Raw genomic sequence first — 24,326 nt, forward strand, 5'->3', positions numbered from 1 at the left:
CTTGGAAACAAACAGAAGCAGAAACAATCAGTAATAGTCCCAAACAATTCATTTGTATTTATTTTGCAATCTGTATTACTGCCCTTGAGCTACATATGGAAAGAAAATTTCCATACCATTTTAAAATAAAATATTTCTGCATGAAAACCTGGGATTTATTATGGTGCATGATCAAAAGATCTTCAACATAACAGAACATAATATTGTAATAGCCAAAGATCTAGCACAAGTACTTGAAGAAGATTACCAAGATAAGACAAGCAGCTTAAATAGTGTGTTAATATGCAGATGCTTAAACCATTTGATGATTTATGCTTTATATACAAGTTGATCAATTATCCAGGATAAAGTGGCCTTCTTTCTCTCTGTCTCTGTAATTTTTTTCTTTTCTTTCAGATGATAGATATGATGTATTTTGTCATTATTATGTTGGTGGTTCTGATGAGTTTTGGTGTTGCAAGGCAAGCAATTCTCTTCCCCAACGAAGAGCCATCATGGAAACTGGCAAAAAATATTTTTTACATGCCCTATTGGATGATCTATGGGGAAGTGTTTGCAGACCAGATAGACCGTAAGCAAGTTTATGATTCTCATACACCAAAGTCAGGTATCAAACTTTGATCAGGTGATGTCTTACATGATTATTGTTAACGCTCTCAATAAATGGCTCAAGATAGAGGACTCAAACATTACAGGAAAGTATGATATATTTAAACTGTTAATCTCAGAAGGTGAAATCAACATTTCTATACCACCCAGGCTGCTTTTTCCCCACTTTTAATACATATAAATCATATTCAAAGTACACATGTACATTGGTGTTCTATCATTTAATTAATAATTGCCTTTCCCTGAGAATCACTGGTATGCCGAGAGAGATCCCAAGCACTCCTCAATGAGGTCCATAGTTGAGGAGTCTTAACCAGATTAAGTTTGTAGTGCAGATTATATCAGTTGCCATCCATTAGTTTAAAGGTGGAATGTAGGAAACATGTTTGCTGATAGACCGTTCAATTCTAGAAGCTACTGCACCAGTTCTAGATTTTTACTCAGCATTGAAGTTACAGTGGCATTACACTAATTTTTGCCATATTTGTGACCTATTTTGTCCACCCTATTTTGGTATATTAGTAAAATAATAGTTAATTTAAAATCTATTGTGTTGTCTACGTCTTGAATAAGGACTGTATACCACTTTGTACTTTATTTAGAATTGATGGGTATCATGTTAAGGGACTAAGCTGCAACCTGTGAATTCCCCAGATAAAACTTCATCAAATTCTCAGTTTCCCTAATTGTAATTTAGGGATATTAAGCTGACTTATATTACAAGGCTGTTCCAAGAATTTCACCTACATACTATCTGGGAGAAGCCTGAGAGTGTTACACAGATAAGAAACTTCATTTTTTATGTTCCAAACCCAGAATCTGTTTCCACATATATTGTTGTAAGAATTCATTTGCCTGGCCCTTTGCAAACCTCATCGTTCCTTTTTAATACATTTCCTGATGGCTGTCTGTGTAATGTGCCAGACCAGATCATGCTCATATGAAATTTTGGAGCTGTATGAAGGAGTAAGACAATCTTGTACAGACAGGCATGTAAGAAGAATATAGTTAGCTCACTTCTCTTCTGCCTGAGAGGACAAGGATGGCATTTAAAGGTCCAAATTCACTCTGAGCATAGTTAGAAACTTTTTCAGCTGTTCCCATAGATCTATTGTGATGTCAGATACTTCTTTCAGGAATGAGTGTGCGCCTACTCATGCAAAATTCAGCTACATAAAATATAGAAAGGGGGAAGCAGATTGTTTCCCCCAATTATTCAGATTTGAGGAAGGTTTGTATTTTTTTAAATGCTGCATTTTTATTTAACCTCTTCATTTTATATGCCCACTAGAAGGAAGCATTTGCTGAAATATCTTTATATATACTCTTTTCTTTCTACTATTGATAAAAGAAACCCATATCATTCTCCAAAGAGAAAGAAAGAACAATTATTTCTTTCCTCTTGCAAATTACCCTTCCTCTTTGTTCTGAGCTATAATGCGGAATTCAAATGCACAAAAGTCCTTCATGACTTTAACTTTCTGCTTGACTACATATTTCCTTTTTTGTTCTGTATTTGGGGTTTAGGAAAGCCAAGAAGTGGGGGAGAAGTAGAATCCCAGACTGTGGAGTTTCTTTTCAAAAATGTCTGTTCCTCTACAAGTGGCCATTTATTGCTGTTGTACTTAAAAAAATCTACTGGCATAGTGCAACATGTTCCACAGCAACTTGGCTGAGGAAAACATGCTTTTTCTTGCCGTGTGCTGATTCTAGTTTAGAACCCTGGAAATGGAGAATGGAGATGACAAGAACAGAGCATGCTGTAGTTCTCTTTGAACAGAGGAGCATATGTTTAGACGATATAGAGACCTATATACTACATCTGTTTTAAATATACACCAATGACTGAGCTCCTAATGAAGCTGCAGAAGTGATTGTTTCAGCCTGAAGTGCTTCATATTGTACTATCAAAAGTAAGATTGTGGAAGGCCATGTATCACCCTCCATTGGAGGACTTAATGATAGTTAATTAATGAATCCTTATGTTGTTTTGCATCCAAACAGAGAAGGCAGAATTTGTCAGTACTTGTGTAATGCAAACAACCTATTCAAAATCCCTATGATTTTGGCTAATTGCTTGGCAAAATAGCCAGAGGATAATGTTTGTTTCCTAGTTAAATTTCTATACAGAATACAAATCCAAAATGCATTAAGAACTAATATAATCTGACTGCATTTAAAAGATAAAGTTACGTAAAAGTCGGAAAATGTCCCAAGATACGAAAAATTGAGATCTGGGGAGAAAAAATAATGAATAGATGCTAACTGTTAATCTAGGACTTGTAAGTCCATCTTTCTGCTTCTGTATATTTTATGTTCAACCTATTTATTATTGATGTGTCATGGAACAATGTGTATCTTTGCACACAGAAAGAGAGAATATTAAACCACATACTGTTATTTATCTATTAAGGGTACTATTTTCTCACTTTTTTGCGGGGGAATGTGCAGCTGTTAGTCTCCACAGTAGCCTAAGCTAAATCAGCCACAATTTACTATGCAAATTATTATCTTTCTGAATTATCAATCCATCTATCTTAGAGTTTAGTATCATTTATTTAAAAGTGTATGCTATATACATACATAGATTCAGGCTTTTTTCCCTTTCCTTTGCATTGGTATTTCTTGTTACTAGTTATAAATTCTGGGTTCCTTTTAAAAACCCACGTATCTCTCACTATTTGTTTGATCTTAATTTCATAAAATATTTCACTGAATTTGAGAAATATACCAAGTATTCTGTAAGACTCTAAGATAGGTTTGGCTTTTGGTTTCATTTTTTTGTACTGGTATGTGAAGCATGAAATCTGGCTGTCCAGGTTAACAGTCAATGTCTCATCAACTGGCAGCCTCTCCATTCAATGAATGTATTCTATATTCCTCATCACTTTTTTTTTTTTAGAACAAAGCATTTAATGATTTCTGGGCCAATGCATGTTTTTTGTAATTGGGTTCTGGTGATGGGGTATCAGTAAATAAATGTTTAAATTCTTTTGGAGGGAAAAACAATATGTGTGGTGGCTGGATTGTACTGTTAAGTTTTGAGTTTCACTTATAGACATGGTAATTCCTTAAAGTTCGAAGAATATTACTATTTGAGACTCATGGAATCTGGTTTTTAGACTTCTCACTGATGACTCGGAAGAGAGCACAGCTTAGTGATCCCTTCATGTCTATAATTAAAAGGTTTTTAAGTAACAAAGCAAAGTGGCAGTGTGAAAGAGAATCTTGAATGGTATTTTGAAAAATTGTTACCCATCAGGGAATAATAGGCAATTTAGATACCCTCTCATCTTGCCCAGACCTTTTAAGATATGCATAGGATGGGAAAACTACCTGAAATCATGATGGGCTGCTGTCCTGTATTGTTCCGATTGCTTGCTGTTCCATCCAACAATGATTGATTGAGTGTGATTTTGAGTCATGTTTGATTTATAACAACTTTAGTTTTCTTGACAATATTTTCAGAAGTGGTTTGCCATTGCTTTCTTTTTAGGGCTGACAAAGAATGACTCCACCAAAGTCACCCAGCAGGCTACATGCTAAAAGCAGGACTAAAATTCCAGCTTTCCAGTTATTAGCCCAAACTGTCTCTTATTCAGAGACACATAAACTAAAATTCATTCATATTTGCTAAGTATCTACTCTACTATAATTCAGCAATTCATTGGAAAGGCAACAGGTCTTCAATATATGTTCACCTTATCACAATGGGTTTTTAATGGTTATCTGATGTTTATCTCTATCCTGGTAGATTAACAAATCTTTATTAGTTAAATATTTATTACATCTGTGATTTTTTTAAAATTTGATCACAACATGAGAAAAAAATTTGGCCTAAATTATTTATGTCTGGCAAGACCTATTAGTACCATATGCAAGTAGTATGAAAACAACAGCAAATTAATTTATTCCCACCACCATGGCGGAATACCTTACTGGTGTGAAACCATATTTATGAATGTGTTTGGCAATATCAATAGCACTTAGACTTATATGCCGCTTCACAGTGCTTTACATCCCTTTCTAAGCCGTTTACAGAGTCAGCATATTGCCCCCAACAATCTGAGTCCTCATTTTACCCACTTCGGAAGGATGGGAGGCTGAGTTAACCTTGATTCGAACTGCCAAATTGCAGGCAGCCGACAGTCAGCAGAAGTAGCCTGCAGTACTGCACTCTAACTACTGCACCACCAAGGCTCATTTTTTAGAGAATATACTACAATATATTTAATATACAGATTCATAAACTGTTTTCCCCTCCTGAATGCATTAAAATAAACAGGAGAACAACTGGAATACACAGGAACGTTTTCCATTCCTATCTTTATGTATGAGTTTAAATCCTTTCTTCTTCACCATCTACTAAACTTCTCATCTGAGTAGAAGAGAAGACTTTCTTTAGCCATCACCACTTAACAAACACTTCAGGCATTGTTTCTTAGATAAAACACCTTTGCTCACCACTTGGCTTTCTTACAGCAACTTTTTTTTAAAAATCCATTATTTAATTTAAGACATTGGTGTCCCATACGGCACAGTTGCAGGATTCTGAAAGTAGTGTTATTTAATTTCTCAATTAAAACATACATAGTTTTATCTAGAATACATTTATGCTGCTGAATGGCAGATCACATACTCTGGACCAGCACCAGCCCCTCTCCACAGATCTGCACATAGGTTACATTAAAAAATGTTTAAGATATCCTTTTTTCTTCTTCTTCTTAGAATTGGAGAAACAATATTTTATGTAAATATGCATTTGAGGCACTTAGGCTTAACTCACACACAAATGTAGGTTGGAAGATTTGACTTTCCTGAACTGACTAGACCAGGGGTCCCAACCACGGAGCCACAGCCTGCTACAGGGCTGCCGAAGCAGCGGGCAAGTACACAAAGCTTCATTTGCACATGCATAAGATTTCAGTTGTGTGTGCAAAACCATTCCTTCCCCATTGCCAAAATTGCCAAGGCTGCTGCTGCCATAGGTCCACAAAACCAAAAAGTTTGGGGACCCCTGGCCTAGACATGAGGGATTATCTTTATGAGGAATCAAGAAACTACACAAACAATCTGGAAGGAAAAATAAGTGCAATGCAGAATGATAAAGAACAGAGCATACACTATATGGAGTATCTAATCCAGGGAAAAGGATAACTTTTTGAAACGTCCAGATGGAATCTCCTTACATTTTGTTTTATGAGGTTTTCTCTACACAGAAAGCACAAAGCGATAATATTCATGACTTTAAGAAAATAGAATACATCTCGGGGATAGCCATTGAACCAAAGCCACAGAAGATAAGTTATGTATGATTTTCTCACACATTTGGAGAAGTAGAATGACAAAAAATTACACAAATGAGAATTTGATCTAGTGGAAATGACCATCTAAGATGAATAAATGACACCAAGAAGCCTGCTAGCTTAAGTAACACTCTTCCCCACTGAACATCAGAGTTCAATGGGTGATCCTTAAATCAGAAGAAAAGTGTTGCTTAAGTCAGAGTTTTACTCATCCAGAAGGGTGGGTTGATGCTACTTCCAATTTTGAGCATTATTGTGCATAAGGTTATTTTATTTCTCCAGCTAACTGCTCATATCAAGATTGTCTGTCCTTTCTTCTTTTCTAAGCCAATTCATGTTCAAATGTTTAACATAGTCTAAACGAACAAAGAATTCTTGGCAAAGGATACTTTGGAAATGTGAAAACTGCTGCTCTCTTTCAAGAAAGGAGGAGTATTCTAAGAATACTTTCCTTAAATGGCTCTGGGGAAGCATCAGTGAGCCTTCTAGTCTTTGGGCAAGTTGCTTCCCAAACGATTTAAGCTTCAAGGAAAGCAGCTATTTTAACTGTGTTTAGGAAATGGCTGCCCTTAGTTACTTTGATCTTGGCATTTGTTCAGTTATTAGCACTAGCAATAGTAACAGTAGTAGCTTTATTATTTGCTTATAATATGTCATAGTAAATCAATATAATGATGGGTTCATAAAAACATCTCTCATCCAGAATCCTCCCTTACAAACTTAAGAGAAGCACATTTAGATCATTTCTTTGACTTGGTGGAATAGAGAGAAAGGGACATTTCCTACCTTTAATGTTCCATTCCTAAAAGAGAAGAGAGAACATTTTATTCATCTCAGCCTTTTATTATAGTACTTCAGATTCTCTCATTATTTCGGAATTTGGTAGCGTTATTTACAATTCCCTGAGTTGTTCTGCTTTAGTTACTTTGATTATAGCAAGGTCAGAGGTGGTATTTAACCAGTTCGCACCAGTTTGCCTGAACCGGTGGCAGAAATTTTGCCCAGTAGAAATCCGGTAGCGATGGTTGGCTCGCCATGCCCCCGAACCGGTCCCCCTGTCACCAGTTGCTCACCCCGCCCATCTGGTTGTCACTTGATTGTGCTGTCTCTTTGCATACCGGCTCTTGCAAGGCAATGGACTTGCAAGGCAATGGTATGCGCATGTGCGAAGAAGATGGCGGTAACAGCAGCCACTTTTTCACCAACCAGATGACTTTTCAGATGCCTGCTGCCAGCCGCTGCAGGTGGTTGTGTGCAGAGAGGCAGTGGCTGGGAGGCTTCTTTGCCAGCCAGCCACTTCCCAGCAGTGGCAGTAGCTGGGGGCCACCAAAAACTCCAGTCAGCTTGCCTTCCAGACTGGATCAGCCTTCCAGACTAAGCAACCAAAGAGGCTGTGGTAGGGGAGGAAGCAGGGAAATGGGGGCGACTAGCAAAGGGAGGGCGGGGGTGAATAGGGAATAATCCTTAAAAAATTTCCTATCTTTTCCTGTGGACATGGCTAGGTGTGACTGAGTGGGCGTGGGCATGAATGATATCATGTTGGCCACACCCACTCGGTCACATGCCCCCCCCCAGCCATGCCCACCGAACCGGTAGTGAAAAATTTTGAATCCTACCACTTTACCACTTCTAGCCAAGAAAGTTAGAATTTTCATTCCAATACAGGAATTAATTGTGCACGCTAACCATGCCTCCATTCTAAAAGATACCCGTATTCATTGATTTTCCTAGTTTTCCAAAATAGACCCATTTCCTGTCAATCCTCACTAACTATTATAGGTTATTTTAGAGACACAAAATAGAATTAAGTACCTCATAGATTTTATCATGATCTCAGAGACTGAATTGCTCCAAGGATCAATGAGGCTGAAGGTTACAGTGTTAGGTTAAACCAAAAAAAAAACCTTGGATTTAGTTGCCTATAATTTAGCAGTTCAATTTTTAAAGACTGTGTTAGTCACTTTATTGACTCAATAAACCGTGTTAGGAATAAAAAATAGGAAAATGGGGAAGAGGACAGAAGAATTACACAAAAATAGATAAATATCAAAATAAATATGCAAAGCTCGTATAAAAGTCTATTTTTGTTAATGAAGGGCAAGAACCAAAGTCTGTTTAGTGTGAAGGCTCAATTATTAGAATGAAAAGTACAGACGAATAACAAAGCATGATTTATTTCAAAATCAAGATTATTATTTAATTCCTGCCTTCTGGAACATTTTACCCTCTGAAGAGAGATTGGCTGCCACATTCCCGATGTTTTGTAAAAGCCTCAAGACTTGGCTCTGCCATATGGCTTGTGTGGACCCAATGGGGAAGCTTCATACTGCAGGTGGTTGATTAATTAAATTCAATCCCACTCCACCTCCCCTTGTGCCCAGCTCCCCTCTTTGCCGTCTTGTATCCATGATTTTATCTCCTATGTTTTTTACAGCATATGATTTTAATGCTTTTCTATGTTGTACAACCTCCTAGAGTTGTTGGATACAAGATGGCAACAAATACATTTTATAAATAAATAAATAATTTGTCAGTGCATTCTGAATTGCTTTCATCTAATAGAGATATCTCTTGAAAAAGTCTAACTTTTATATTATTAATATTGTTAATGTTTTGAATAGATGATAATAATGACTTTGTTGCTTGAACCATCAATCATAACAAAAGAAAAACATGAACATACATTGCAGGTTTTGTAATTTATAAATATAAAATGAAATCTTCCTAATAATCAAATTTTATTATCTGTTATTCACCAGACAGATCATGTAAATAGTTTCATAGTTTATTTAATTTATAATTATTTAATGTATAATGAAACTAACCTTTGAAACTCAAAAGGAAAGCTAAAATAGGGTGTTAATTTAACCTCATGCAAATCAAATATTGGTGAATTAAATCCTTTGTTAGAACTACATAGTGGAAATAATTGCACAGTGCATATTTCTATTCCTTTTTCTATTCCTATTCCTATTCCTTTTTCAGGACGGAATTAATTTACTAATATCAGATGTAATTTTTAGAGAGATGTTTTATAAATAAATTTATCCATAATTAGGCATTGATTGCATGTTGTAATTTGTCATGCATTTGCTCATAAATATGATTCAATATCCATTCAGTTTTAAGGTATTCATTTCACACATTAATAAAATATCATATTTTATGAGTGCTGAGATTCAAACAAAATGCTCATTAAAATATATGTGTGCCCATACACTATCCAAATGTAGCTCCTTCTGAAAGTCCTGCTCCTAGAGAAATAATCCATCCATATAATGGTATAATTTAATCTGTGATCCAAATCAAACAACTACCTTGACAATATACGGTAGGTTGGCACAGCCAATTCACCTGATTCTTTTGCTGATGCCCATTGGGTCACTTATTACCCATTGAAACAATTTAATTAACATGACAATTAACATGAAAAAGACAAACAATGTGGGCAGGAAAGAGAAATTATCTGACACAAAATAAGTAAATAATATTTTATTGACTTTTCAAAACCAAGTGTCATGAACAAGCATCATGATACAAAGCTGATTTTTTTTAATATTCTGATGAAAACAAGCAATTTGAACTTTGCTTCTTTTTCCTCTTACACCTATAAGAACAATTCATTTTTTAAAAAAAAAACACCTTATATTAAGGATTGTAACAAAGTTAATACAAAGCAATATAGACGAAAAAACAGAAAAGGAGAAAGAAAAAAATGCAGAGTGCAAAAAGTTAAAGAAAATAAAGAAATAAAATGGAAATAGAAAAAAATATTTTAAGAAGTGATTCTCACTCCTCTCAGTAACAAATACAAGCAAATTTAATGTTTGCTCACCTCTTATAAAATTATAAAAATAATCTAATTCTTACTATAAACCTTCTTTTATTCACAAATTGAAATATCATTGTCTTTTCTTTCCAAGTACTGGCAAAAAGTCCATAAAGAGTCCCAGCAATACTTTTATTTTACCCTTGATCAAACAAACAACTTTTTATTCCTGGTTGATTGATTGGTTTTGCTCTAACCATCTCAATCTTCATATCATCATACAGTTGCTATTGTGGGCTTGAATCTGCATTTAAACTTTCTTCCTCCCATCTCAAAATTTTTAGAAATCCACTTTTGTAAACCCATTAAAAATCTTTGTCCTTGGGATTTTTCATCTCTTTACATCATTTGTATTTCCATTTTAATTCTGTTTCTTTTTTCCCAACTTGGAACTTTAATCTCAAATTTCTATTGAATCTCAACAATCACTTCTAATCTGATAAACTAAACAATTTAGGTTCCATCAAAATATCCTTTTATTATCATTTATTTCACAAATCTTAGCAAAAGTTCCAATATTCCAAATTCTTCTGGTCCCTTAATCTATTTAAAACTTTCTTGAATTACATTATTACCACTTTATAATGCCTTGGTAAGGCCACACTTGGAATACTGCATTCAGTTCTGGTCGCCACGATGTAAAAAAGATGTGGAGACTCTAGAAAGAGTGCAGAGAAGAGCAACAAAGATGATTAGGGGACTGGAGACTAAAACATATGAAGAACGGTTGCAGGAACTGGGTATGTTTAGCTTAAGAGAAAGAAGGACTAGGGGAGACATGATAGCATTGTTCCAATATCTCAGGGGTTGCCACAAAGAAGAGGGAGTCAAACTATTCTCCAAAGCACCTGAGGGTAGAACAAGAAGCAATGGGTGGAAACTAATCAAGGAGAGAAGCAACTTAGAACTGAGGAGAAATTTCCTGACAGTGAGAACAGTTAATCAGTGGAACAGCTTGCCTCCAGAAGTTGTGAATGCCCCAACACTGGAAGTCTTTAAGAAGATGTTGGATAGCTATTTGTCTGAAACGGTATAGGGTTTCCTGCCTAGGCAGGGGGTTGGACTAGAAGACCTCCAAGGTCCCTTCCAACTCTACTATTGTATTATTATTTATCTTTTTGTCCTTTATTTTATATTTTAAGTTCTTTTAATGGGTGAAGTTTTACTCATTAGGTAGTGTGGGGTCGTTGCTGCTATCTGTTCAGTTCAGTTCAGCTCAACATTGAGCTACAAATGTTCTCTTCGCTCATCACAAGATAGTTTTTAAAAAACTTTTTGCTTAGAAGTTCTCCTTTAACTTTGAAAACATATTTAGATTGTTGACCCACCACCACCACTGTTCAAAAATAAGATAGAGAAAACTAATGTCCTTAAAGGCTCCACCAGGATTGAGAGTTTAATGGTTTTCCTTACTTCCTATTGCTCAGACTTGTGTGTTGACAGGGTCTACTCAAAAGGAATAGCCATCTGGAGCATAAGTGGGCAAACTCTGAGCCTCTCCTTACCTGGAGATATTCTGTTAGACAAGTTCATCACTGATTCTTTGGTCTTTGCCAATGCATCATTTCCACTTCTCCAGAGATATCTTAGTTCACCAATGCCTCACTCAGAAATTTACCAATGGAACTGTCTTCTCCTTTTCTTCTATTTGCACCAGGCAGATTTGCCCATCTATGATCAAAAGCAATCTGAGCTTCAGTATCTTTATTAATTAGGGGGGGATTATTTTGTGAGCCAATATTTTTCTCATGCATTCTGTGATATGAAATGAGCCTGCACCTGCTAAACATTCTTTCACTTCTTGAACAAATTAATTTACTGGATGTTTTCTTGTTGTACAAATTTCTCCTTATTCACTGCTATATTGGGAATGTGTGAGAAAATAACCAGGGGTAGGAGAGGAATAGCATTCCTTGCAACAGTGACACTTCCTAAAAGTAACACACTGATCTACAGTATTGGTGAGGAAATGTAGTCGCTGTTTGGGTGAACAAAAATAGCCAAAGTCATCCCAAATTAAAACTTCAGCTAATTAATACGAGGGCATATTTTCTAAACTATATCAGCACTAGAAAACTATGCCAATTTGTCCTCTGTTCTTTTCAAGCAGCTGGTGACACAAAATAAAGTAAAATGTCTGCTTTGTTGCCTATAAATCTTACCTGCCTGCCCACATTTGATTCTAGAATACTGTTAAATATTCTAAAATGGACTAAAATGAGGCAGAAACAAAAATCCTATTGTGATTCTACATATATTAGTCATATATACTATATTCATCAAATATTCCTTTTTTAAATGTACTCTTGTTTGATTCTACTGATATATTCTAGTTACCAAAAAACAAATGGAGGTATAGATCACATTTCACACAGATGTTTTTATCAGTTCTTAGCACATTTAAGAGAGTTAAATTTAAAAGCACATAGTAAGTACCTAGAAATTGGCAGAAATGCCAAACTTTTAAATTTTTGTCACAAGACTGGTTTTAAAGCATCTACCAACAGACATTATTTGCAATAGCAAACAATGTAAGTATTCAGTGACAGAGTACATTGATCATGGGTATCTTTTGCAGAGGGTAGATGTCCAGACATTTCTAAGATTTTGAAATACAGTATGTTCTGCAATCATTTCTTCTTACAATTTATTTTCTTTCACCTCCTCTCACCTGTTTTTCCTCAGCTCCTTGCGGTCAAAATGAAACTAGAGAAGATGGTAAAATAATTCAGCTTCCTCCCTGCAAAACAGGAGCATGGATCGTTCCTGCCATAATGGCTTGCTATCTTTTGGTTGCAAACATCCTTCTGGTGAACTTACTGATTGCAGTTTTTAAGTGAGTTGATAAAATATTATATATTTCTCCTCCATCCGCAGCAGCCATGCCAAACTTTTTAGTATTTGGCACAAGACTGATTTAAAGCATTTACCAACATAAATTATTTGCAATAGTAAAAGATGTAAGTATTCCATGACAGAGTTTTAGAGTACATAATCATGGATATCTTTTGCAGAGGGTATATGTCCAAAGATTTTGAAATACAGGTGTACTACAGGTACTACAATGGCCAAAACTTGGAAAACCAATCAAACAATTCATTCAGCACCAGGGGTGGGTTCCAGCTCCTACTGCCGGTTCGCTCATGGACATGCATGTGCAGTAGGTAAAAAAAACAAGATGCCAAAAGAACCGGTTCGGGGGCGTGTCCGGCCAAGTTACTACCTACTCGGCTGAACCAGTCCGAACCGGTAGGAACCCACCTCTGTTTAGTACCCTTGTAACTTTGAATAACTAACCACTGAACAAGTCATTAACTGCAGACTCTCTTAAATGTGCTTTTCAAGAGGCAACTGGACTTTCTGGCTTTTCTTTGAAGACATTTCACTTCTTGTCTAAGAAGGTTTATTTATTATTATTCGTATTTATAGACCGCCCCCTCTCCCGAAAGGGACTCGGGGCGGTGTACAGTCACTAAAATGCGTTATAAAATACATACATAAAACAGTTAAATAATTAAATACGTAGGTGGAGGAGGTTGCAAGACTGTATATAGAATAATAAATATAGTACATTAAAAACTCTAATAACCCAGGAGTTAAAATATTACCCAAAATTACCCATTAAAATATATCCACCGGGAGGTAAAAACTAAGAATGTGCCAGGCCAGCTAATCAAAACAGGTGAGTCTTTCTTGGATGCTCCTGAGTTCTTGGATGCTTCTGGAAGAAGCTTCCAGAAAGTCCAGTTGCCTCTTCAAAAAGCATCTTTGAGATGACCATGACCTGGATGAATGAGGATCTCCATAGACATTAACCACGGACTACTATTCCTGTGATTGCATGACTATTTCTATAGGCACTATGTATGCCTTGACAAAGATATAGCCGTTTTAAAGAGTTGCAGACAGAGGCTACATTTGTGCACTCTGAAGAAACTTTGTCCAGTTCTACAGCACAAAGACACCCAGTTATACAAATAAACATATACTATAAAAGTTGTGATTGTGCTTTAGGTAAATTCACTGTGTTTCATATTCAATCAGCTTTAAATTCATAAACTGATAAAAATAGATGGAACTATATTTTACTTCTGAATAAGAAAAGCCTGTATTTTAGGGTAAAATTTAATCTTCCCAGCTAGAAATGATGAGGAAAACAAATGAAGATTTCCAATTTATGTTATTTTTAAATATATACCTCAAGATAGCTTTAAGTTGATCAAAATCAAAAAGTCCTCAAAAGAGGCAATTAACCCTTGCTCCTCAGTCCATTTTTCTTTTCAGTTATTTTGGATGCATCAAGCAGTGGAGAGCAGATTGAATTTTTTAAAAAAGAACTTCTATTGAACACTTCTTCCAATACATATGCCTCAATCAACTAATATCAGGAGGTGTTTCCTGTACTATTTCCTATTCTAGACTATTTTTTACCTGAAGGTAGAAAATGACATATTGAAGATATCCTTTAAAGATAAAACTTACAGCCTGATACAAAGTAAGCAATTTTGAGGTAGAGGTGCAAGGCGAGTATTAGCAGCCAAAATAGTTTGGTAATTACAGAATAAGCAGGGCTCTCCAGTAGTGCCAAGAGTTTCCATGCAGTAAGCCTGCAAAAGACACCTGGTTTATTTGACAAAGACATGAGTTAAAATACTGAGTTGTATTCTCCAGTTATATATCTCAGTAATGAGGGACAGTCTTCTACTGGATGCCATCAAACAAGATAGTCACCTCACAATTTTTCCCCAAGTCCAGATTTAACTCAGCATTTCCGTGCTTTTACTTGAACTTGAGGTCCTCTGCCTGTCTTAGTGAAGTGAGAAAGAATGGAGGTTGGGGTGGTGTTGCATCCATGCTGCTGAAATAACCTAAGATGATAGCCAGTGCTAATCAAAGGAAAATCTTGGAAACTTGGTTCTTATAGCAGTTATATTTAAATACCTAAGTGAATAGATATTTCTTTTAGAAGTAAACTACCTCCTACCGTGTTTCCCCGAAAATACGACAGGGTCTTATTTTCTTTTTACCTACAAAATATGGCTTGGGCTTTATTATGGGGGGAGGATTTATTGTTTTGGGGTTGCTCTCTTCCGAGTGGGCTCGCAAAGAGCCGGGCACAGCCTCATGGGCAAATGGCTGTGTTCCGCTGTCGCAGCAGTGCAACACAACAGCCATGAAGCGACCATGCTCACGAGCAGCCACCCGGCAAACCCCCTTTGCAGCCGGGCACAGCGCCATTTACTGACCTAGGGGTATTGCCAAGCTGCATCTCCCAGCCTCACGATGCATGGCCCAGCTCTCATTACGGAGCCAGGGCACCTCCGCCGCCGCTGCCTCCGCCATCTCAGCCTGGCTTTTTCCGCAGCTTCCAATCCGAGCCTTTTGGCAGTGGCCGCTCTGGGCGCACACTCTACGGTTGTACGCTCTGCAGGCAGCTGGCCCACAACCATAGAGCGTGCACTCAGAGCGGCCACTGCCAAAAGACTCGGGTTGGAAGCCACGGAAAGAGCCAGGCTGGGATGGCAGCGGAGGTGGGTGAGCGAGAGCGGAACAGCCACTCACGCAACCCCCCCTCTCCAGCTGTGCAGAGCGCCATTCACTGGCATTTGGAAGGCGCCAAGCCATGGGAGCCAGGCAGCAGCAAACAGGTGCTCACGCGGCTTGGCAATACCCCTAAGTCAGTGAATGGCGCTGTGCCCGGCTGCAAAGGGGGTTTGCCGAGTGGCTGCTCGTGTGTGTGGTCACTTCATGGCTGTTGTGTTGCACTGCTGCGACAGCGGAACACAGCCATTCGTCCATGAGGCTGTGCCCGGCTCTTTGGGAGCCCGCTCACAAGAGAGCAGCTACCCAGCAACCCTCCTCTTCAGATGGGCACAGATACCTAGCGGTATCCCGAAGGTGCCAAGTGATCACCTTTGCCTCCCCCCAGGTTCCCGCGGCTTGGCACCTTCGGGATACTGCTAGGTTGGTGAACGGCCCTCTGTCTGGCCAGAGGTGGGGGGTTGTCCAGGGGGCTTGTATTTTTGCTCACCAGAAAAATGTGGCATGGCTGTATTATGAGGACATGTCATATTTTCGGGGAAACACAGTAATATTTTTATGCAGAAATCAAAAATGTTGTATATGAGTAAAATAAACAGTACAGCAATGTAAACATAACAGATACAGTTATGAATAGTCCAATCGAAAAGGGTGTTGGAATTGACCGCAGATGCTCAATGTACATACACTCTAAAATTTACTGTTTTTCAATGTATAGAACAGATCCCAAAGTTGCATATGCAAACAAAACAATTCAGCTGTTTTATCAAAAGCCTGTTCCCTTTTCTATTCCTATTTCAGCAACACGTTTTTCGAAGTTAAGTCTATATCAAACCAGGTATGGAAGTTTCAGAGATATCAGCTTATTATGACCTTCCATGAAAGACCAGTCTTACCCCCTCCACTAATCATCTTCAGTCACATGACCATGATATTTCAGCACATATGCTGTAGATGGCGGAAAAACGACAGCGATCCAGATGAAACAGACTATGGGCTCAGTAAGTGTCATAGGATTTGTGCAGAATTACTTGGACAAAGCTGTTATGGCTCATGAGGGCACTGGCATCACTTAGATACAGGACCACCTATAAGCAAACACTTTCAGATGAGGCAGGGGTGTCAAACTCAAGGCCTGGGGGCTGGATCCAGCCCAGGGGGGCCACCTTGGAAACATTGAAGGACTGGCCCCCGGTACCTCTCCCAGTGAAAATGGAGCTCAGAAGGGCCGCCTGCACCCCTCCCGAGCTCCATTTTCGCTGGCGGAGGATTGCAGGAAGCTGTGGTAGGTGAAAACAGAGCTTGGGAGCCCATTTTCGCTGGCAGAGTGCTCAGGCCACTACAGGTGCCCCTGACACAAGTAATGTTGAGCTGGCCATGCCCGCCCTGGCCAAGCCCACCCCAGCTCCCAAACACAACCCTCATGCAGCACTCAATGAAATCGAGTTTGACACCCCTGAACTAAGGAATACACAACCTGGAGGTATGTGTTGTTTTGTAGTACAGCAGCTTGTGGGATACTGTACATTTGGAACCATTCCTTAGTCATAACCTGCAAAGTGAGTTTTGGAAATCTAAAGCTGAAAGCAAATCCATAGGAAGCTGCATCCATCATCACAGAATTACCTTTGAAGGTAAGCAACATTCTGCAAAGGACAGAAAAAGAGTAAGACATAGTAAGCAGAAGAAATTAAAAGGAAGAAATAAAAGGAAGAAAGATACTTAAGTCTCATTTCCACCATCGTTCACTACACTTTTCCATATCTTTATATCCTTGCAAAGTACGGCTGCAGCATCCATTGATAAATTACTACATTGTCTTTTGTTATTTAAAATTCTTACCCTTTGTCCTTTTGAGAAATCATCAATTCCATCCAGTCTCCTCAGTTTTCTTCTTCTCAGTACTTTTCTTTTATATCATCATTTTGCAATTTATTCATTCTCTGTATGTGACCAAATTGTTTGGATTCTTGACTAACAATAGAACTTCACCTGCATTGAAAGTACACAAACACTCATGACCCCAGCCAATGCATTTCTAATGTAACTACCACCTTTTCCCTATGTGTTTATCCATAAATACATTAAACAATGTAAGGAGCATCATGTATACTTGTTTTGTCTTGGATTAGGCCTATTTAGTTTATCATAAGCTTTGTATATGAACAAATATACAATAAACTTCTCACATTTTCAGTTTTCTTAATGTTCTGTACACCTCTTGACCAATATAAAAACATGCTGTGCTAAATCAATTTTGTTCATTGCCTCCTTATATTCTCTCAATCAGGTTCTGTCACTTTTTCAAGTGTCCTTAACAAATTAATTCTCAAATCATTTTTGCACTCACTTTTGCTACATTTTCCCATGCATTTCCTATGAGAATAAAAACATATCAAGTATGAGGCATAGGAGCTCTTTTCGCACATACACATTTACACTGCATAGCTACTTAATAAGCAAATTGCATCCATATATTTAGCATTTCTGCTGTTATATGTATGCAGTGCTATCATTTTTCACACCATTTGTGATTTTCTTTTCATCAATTATTTCTTAAAAGTCGTTTCAGTTTTAATTAATATTGCTGTACAAATCTCTCAAATAGCATTCCTTCACTCCAGTTTTACCGCAAAAGATTTAATCACTTTTGATTATATTTAATTTCATAGTTTGATAGACAAACTATGTATCCAGACCTAACTCACCTATTGTCAGCTTTGTGGTGTTTTTCACTGAAGAAGACTGGGACTGAAGCCCATATCTTATGTATATAAAGCATGTGCATCGTTGGCTAAAGTCAGAGAAAAACAGGTTGCAATTCCCAGTCCAAATATAATTTCCAAAAAAAATTCAAGTCATAGAATCAATTAATAATATTTCCTTGGCATGAGCATCTAACTGGTCTCTAGATATTACAAAAGAGGTGATTTTGTTTAAGCTCATACTCAAACTTTGAAATCTCTTATTTTCCTAATTTGGCCTGCCTTCAGGTTTTGTTTTGTTTTTGTTTTCTGTCTTTTGTCATTATGCACAATCATTTCTATTTTCGCACGTTTTCTAATTTGATGAAAATATTCTTTTTAAAAATTCTCAGACATTGTATCTTTATCTTATCTGTTTATTTCATTTCTTTACTATGTTTTACTTCATTGTATATTACTGTTTCATCACATTAATGCCAACACTGGTACAGTGGCTAAGTAATTGGGCTAGATATAGGTAAATCAGGTTAGGTCCATCCTCAGCTGTGGAAGTTTCGTGGGTATAGAGGGAATAGGGAATGGCCTTAGCAGACAAAAGAAAGAGCTGATACCAAGACTTCAGTCAGATAAGTGGGTCTTATCTGTAGGCCAATAAACTATAAGTAGGCCAATAAACTAAGGAGCAAAATGTCTCAGACAAAATACTCGCTAGTTTACACAAGGGGGAGCACATTGCAAGATTTTGTTAGTTAAGCTGTTACAATAAAGGTAGTTCTGACTTACATGACATTGATTTCTTACTCTGGTCTACCCTGTAGGGTTGATACTGGGTAACTTTGGGCCAGTCATTGTCTATCATCCCATCTTATCTCACAGAATAGTTGGAGGTGAAAACGAATTCAAACATATAAAACTAATTCTTATAGTGGAAAAACATCATACAAATTGGGCTCTGCAAAGATATGAAGAACAATGAATACCAGTAATTCCACTTGCTTGTCTACTAACTATCAATCAGAAGCCCTGCCAGTACCTACAGAATCGTACTGCTCCCAATGTCCTTAGTGCTAGGACAATATTGACATTTTCCATGAGATTGTAGAGGGTCAAAGACGAAGAAATAATGGAGTCAAATATCACAGCTCGGGCTATCTGAATAAGTCTGACATAAATTGAAAAATGCCTGGCAGGTGGGAGTTAGGGTACAAATTTGGGAGAGCAGAAGTAGAGCTACAACCTGAGACTCATCAAAATGATCTACATATAAAGTTACATATAGTGGTGGTTTCAGTTGTAAAAAAATTAAAATAGGCAGTGCTCTATACTTACAGCTAATTAGTTATTAACTGTTGTTTATTGCCTTGTATGTCTCCTATAGAACTTTTTATAACAGATGATGAACTGAAGAAGGTTCATGATTTTGAAGAACAGTGCATAGAAGAATATTTCAGAGAGAAAGACGATAGATTTAATTCTTCCAATGATGAGAGAATCCGTGTAACTTCTGAAAGGTGCACAACATTTTGTTTGGCTTTGTAGATATTATATGTTTTGAAAATCGTAATCATAGAATTTTTCATTTTGTTGTTTTAAAACAAAAAAGTGGTTTAAAGGTTTCACAATATTTTATTGGCTGGAAACTAATAGTAATCAAAAGATGGTAAAACTATTTTGGAATTGTCATAAAAGTGGTATTTATACAGAAAACCCTTCCACAAAAATTAAGCGTATTTCCAAGTAAAAATCCTTGGTTTACTTGATTACTTGGTTAAGTCTGGCTAAAATAGAGACCTCAGCAGAGTCATCAGTAGAATCATCAGTAGAACATAAAGTCTAAAACATACCTAGAATACAAAAATATAGGTTTAGTTGCTATGTGTCAAGTCTTTCTTTACCCTATTATCAAATTGGGGAAGGTGAGAACAAGGCATGAAATACATGGGAGGAAAGGGCTGTTTCTGACTCCAGTGCAAATGACACCCAAATCTCCTCCCCATATGCATGGCAGAATCCTTTGGGAGGGGGAGGTTGGGGGGGGGAGATCTCATCTGATTGGGCCTTTGGTCTTATCCAGCTCTGGTATTTCCTATGCATATCCTACTTTTTTTCTCTTTCTTCTCGGTGAATTGGAAATCATCCCTGAATCTCAGAGTCATTTTTTAAGTAGAACATTGGGTTGTGTGAAGTCTGCTTTTATAAATGATATAACTGGGGGTTGATGATATCATGACACCCTAAATTTATTTCTTCAGGGATCACTTGTTGCCATCATATTCATTTGACAAGAATTAGGCACTTTTCCAACTTCCTGGCAGTTTTCAAAATCTGTATAGCTGTGCAATTTTAGTTGTTTGATAAATCAGTTACTACTTTCTAAGGAGTTCACCACATAAAACCCATAGAATGGAAAATATTTCTATACCAGAAATCAGTATTTTTGTCTTTGTGCATGTGAGCCTGTATAACATACAGTAGATCTGTAAATCTCATGTTTACACATTTTAAATCTATAAATAATGTATATAGAACAGCTCTAAAAGCCTGTATTTTAAGATGTGTAGATTTTTTTTTTAAAAAAAGGACATCAATACATCTCACAACTTTAATCAGGAGCAAAATGCAAATTCTTGTTTAAATATGTGTTGATAAAATCATTGAGGGGACAAGCAGTAAATGGATTTATAGTTCCAGTTAGCCAGTAACCTATTTTTAATTGTTTATTTTTAAAAAGAGGATTAATTTTCTTAGTGTGCATATCAGTATATTAATAGCATACTATTTACATTATTATCAGTTTTCCTGATTAAGTAAACTGGTTTAGAAATAACTAAGCTAACCTGCTTGCCCTACTGAATGTTATGAAAACATTTTTTTCCTCTCTTCTTCCTGCAGAGTAGAGAATATGGCAATGCGATTAGAGGAAGTGAACGAACGAGAGCATTGCATGAAGGCCTCGCTTCAGACTGTAGATATACGGCTTGCTCAGCTGGAAGATATGATTGGGCGAATGGCCACAACACTGGACAAAATCTCTGGCGTGGACAGAGGAGAGACCAGTAAGATACGGTCTCGAACATCTTCTGACTGTACTGACGCAGCTTACATTGTGAGGCAAAGTAGCTTCAACAGCCAGGAAGGGAACACGTACAAACTTCAAGAGAGTATTGATCCCACAGGAGAAGAATCAATGTCCCCCACCTCTCCAACATTAACACCTCGACTGCGAAGTCACTCCTTCTATGCGATGAATATGAAGGAGAAGGGTGGGCTTGAGAAATTTGAAAGTATTTTGAAAGAAAGGTCTCTGAGCCTTCATCGTGCCACTAGCTCTCACTCAGTCTCAAAAGAACCAAAAGTTTCATTAGTGCCTGTAAGCACTTTGTCTATTGCTCCAGATTCTCGGAGGCCTTCTTCTTGCATTGATATATATGTATCTGCCATGGACGAGCTGCAGTCAGGAATAGAGCCCCTGGACAGTTCAATGAACATCCTTGGGACCGGAGACCCCACTCTTCAAGCTCAGATAACTTCCAGTGTTCTCTCGAGTAGTGCTTACGTCAGTGGTACCTCTGGTGATAGAATCTCAGGCAGAAGTATTGAGTATGAAGAGCCTTCTTCGCTGGAAACAAGGGTGTTTTCTTCAGATTATTCCCAAATCACAGACAGCCAAAATCCCTGGGAATTGGATCCCCCTCTATATCATACCTTAGAGCGTTCTAAAAGTAGTCGATACCTGGCTACAACCCCCTTTATTTTAGAAGAGGCACCTATAGTAAAATCTCATAGTTTTATGTTCTCTCCTTCCCGGAGTTATTTCAGCAGTCTTGGAGTACCGGTCAAAACAGCAGAGTACACTAGCATTACCGACTGCATTGATACAAGGTGTGTCAGTGCTCCTCAAACCATTGCAGAAAGGTCAAGCTTTCCTGGGACCCATGGAGATAAGATGGATGACTTGGGATGCTGCCATCCAGAGAGAGAAGCCGAACTAAGTCACCCAAGTTCTGACAATGAGGACACTGAAGCCAAAGACAAAAAAGCAGTTTCCTTGTCACCTCAAGATAGCAATACATCTAGGACCTTGTCTAACAATATTCTGCTTCCTAAAATAGAACGGGCCAATAGTTATTCTGCAGATGAATCCAACTTACTCTACGTGCACACACGGAAAAGCTACTCCATCAGTGACAAACTTGATAGGCAGCGCAATGCGGCCAGCCTTCGAAATACATTTCAGAGGAGCAAGTCATCCAAGCCAGAAAGTACAGGAGACCCCTTGTCAATGAGAAGACTCTCTAGAACAGATGCATTCCGGAGCTTTGAGAGCAAATATTGCTAGAGATGACATCTGCTCTTTGGTCCTTCTCTTGAGCAGAATGAAGTAACCTCAGATTATGATGTGTCAGCAAAAAGCTGGCTTCTACCACCAGTTGAATTAGCCCTCTTTAATCTCAGTGCCAGCCACCGAGATTCTGCCTCTTGACCCAGATGGCATTTGCACTTAATAAGGGGTGGGATGGGTGGGAGGGAAGATTTTAAAGACATTATTTTTTAAGAAAAAGCTTTATGACATCGTGCATAAATGGGTAAATAGTTTGAGAAATCTGCCTTTCCAAATAGAAATAGATTTTTTTTTAAAGAAGCAAAATAACATGCATCTAAAGTGGGTGTTTTAATTATGATTCTGTTGTTGTTTACATCAGTACATTTGTGATAATTTAGGAAACAGTATCTTTGAATTGCATTATAGAAGACAAACCTATCAATTCCCATTTTTCACTCTCATGGTTCACATGTCTTTTTTTGTACTGACAACTTGTAGTGCCACAAATGTTATATTTTCAAGAAGGGAAGTAAAAAGATGCCTTTTATATAGCAGCATAAGGGAAAGGGGGAAATTTATGTAATACATTATCATGTGGTTCCTGTATTAAACAGGCTTTTTCGCACAGCTGACCAAGCTCAGGAAGATTGTAATTAAGTGGAATAGTAAATACTTATTTTTGTAATTACATCTATTAGTTTAGAAAGAAGTCCATGGAGCCTCCTTAAAATGTTACACGAGAGGATGAAAAGAGTCCAGAGGCAACATCGTATTCTTACTGTTCTGTACAACATTTCTATATTTTTTCCCCCAAGTGTTTGGATTTCATTGGGCATATTTGCATTTCATTGCTCTTCTAATTGTTCTACCATTTATTGCTGGAGGTATTGAATGATGATCTTATCTGAAAATATTAAAGGATTGAGAGGTTAGTTAGCCTAAGTGAAATTAAGACTTTGGATTGTTTCAAAAGCCATTCTTTTAAGTATGCTTCCATTGTCTAGAATGGCAAAGGGAGGAGATTTTATACCATGTAAGAGCGGAATGCAAAAGTTTCATTGTCCTCAGGTCTACTCCTCAATAATGTTTGCAATAACCCTCTTGGGTGCGAGAATTAAGCATGGCTCCTAGAGGATAATAGGCAGATGGCATAGTTATGGAGTTTCAATTTATGTATCACGCTCTCACATCAGTGATATTGTAGAAAACATTTTAAGAATTAATTTGACTTGGCTGTCTAAATTCCTTTTTTTCAATTTTAAGCATTCAGACTAAATCTATTTGTGAAAGCAGTCTTCCAAAGCAGGATAGAGCAAGGATATTCTCCTTTGTTTGGAGTCACAGCTCCTGTTAACCCCAGAAAGTTTGGCAGGGATCAAGGAATGTGGATGTTATCCAGAACTTTGGAAGGTACCAGAATAAACACAGAACTCTGAGAGTTTCCAAAGTCCTAATTTATCTGATAGTAGCTGGGGGCAAAACACAGCCACAGATCTTATTGAAAGCAGCTGTGCATTGATTTCAGTTATAAAATGTAATGCACATTGCCCCACTCAATTGACTTTCATGCTACTCTCCATCTTCATTATCTCAGCTATTATTCTATAGTTTGCCAAGATGTTTTTAGTATGTGCTTTTCCATGAGAATAATTTATCAAAGATCAAGACATATGCCAACTTATCTGGATACATGGCAAGCAGGATACACTGATTATTAGGTTTATTAGGCCCAACTTAGAAGTCCTTGCTTCTAAGGCCCAACTTTAATTCAATTGTTGTAAATAACTGCACAATGCACATTTTTATTAGAGCTTGTGTGTGTGTTAGAAAAAACTTTTCTACAGCAAAGAAATATGGTGTGCAAGTGGATGTTTTAGTCATTAGCCATTCTTTTTCAAACATGTTTCCTATCTCATATGGGATTTCAGATCCATGCACAACATGGTGTCTAAGAAGGGTTTCTTTTTAATTTACTACTAATGCCTTTTTTCATACTATCACAATCATTCCAG

The 24,326-nt window shown here is 37.5% G+C and overlaps 1 protein-coding gene across 1 annotated transcript in view; it reads left to right on the forward strand.

Annotated features, from left to right (window-relative positions):
- The window catches only part of TRPM3 (transient receptor potential cation channel subfamily M member 3), a 355,262-nt gene extending 332,779 nt beyond the window's left edge, over positions 1-22,483 (forward strand). Inside the window, exons 23-27 of the mRNA XM_081940262.1 lie at positions 397-571; positions 12,430-12,580; positions 16,087-16,286; positions 19,369-19,501; positions 20,883-22,483. Coding sequence (XP_081796388.1) covers positions 397-571; positions 12,430-12,580; positions 16,087-16,286; positions 19,369-19,501; positions 20,883-22,329 — 2,106 coding nt within the window. The 3' untranslated portion in view covers positions 22,330-22,483. The remainder of the gene's footprint in view (positions 1-396; positions 572-12,429; positions 12,581-16,086; positions 16,287-19,368; positions 19,502-20,882) is intronic.
- The last annotated feature ends 1,843 nt before the right edge of the window (positions 22,484-24,326 follow it).

The sequence above is a fragment of the Natrix helvetica genome (assembly GCF_964273705.1).
Source record: "Natrix helvetica genome assembly, chromosome: 2".
Classification (NCBI taxonomy): domain Eukaryota; kingdom Metazoa; phylum Chordata; class Lepidosauria; order Squamata; family Natricidae; genus Natrix; species Natrix helvetica.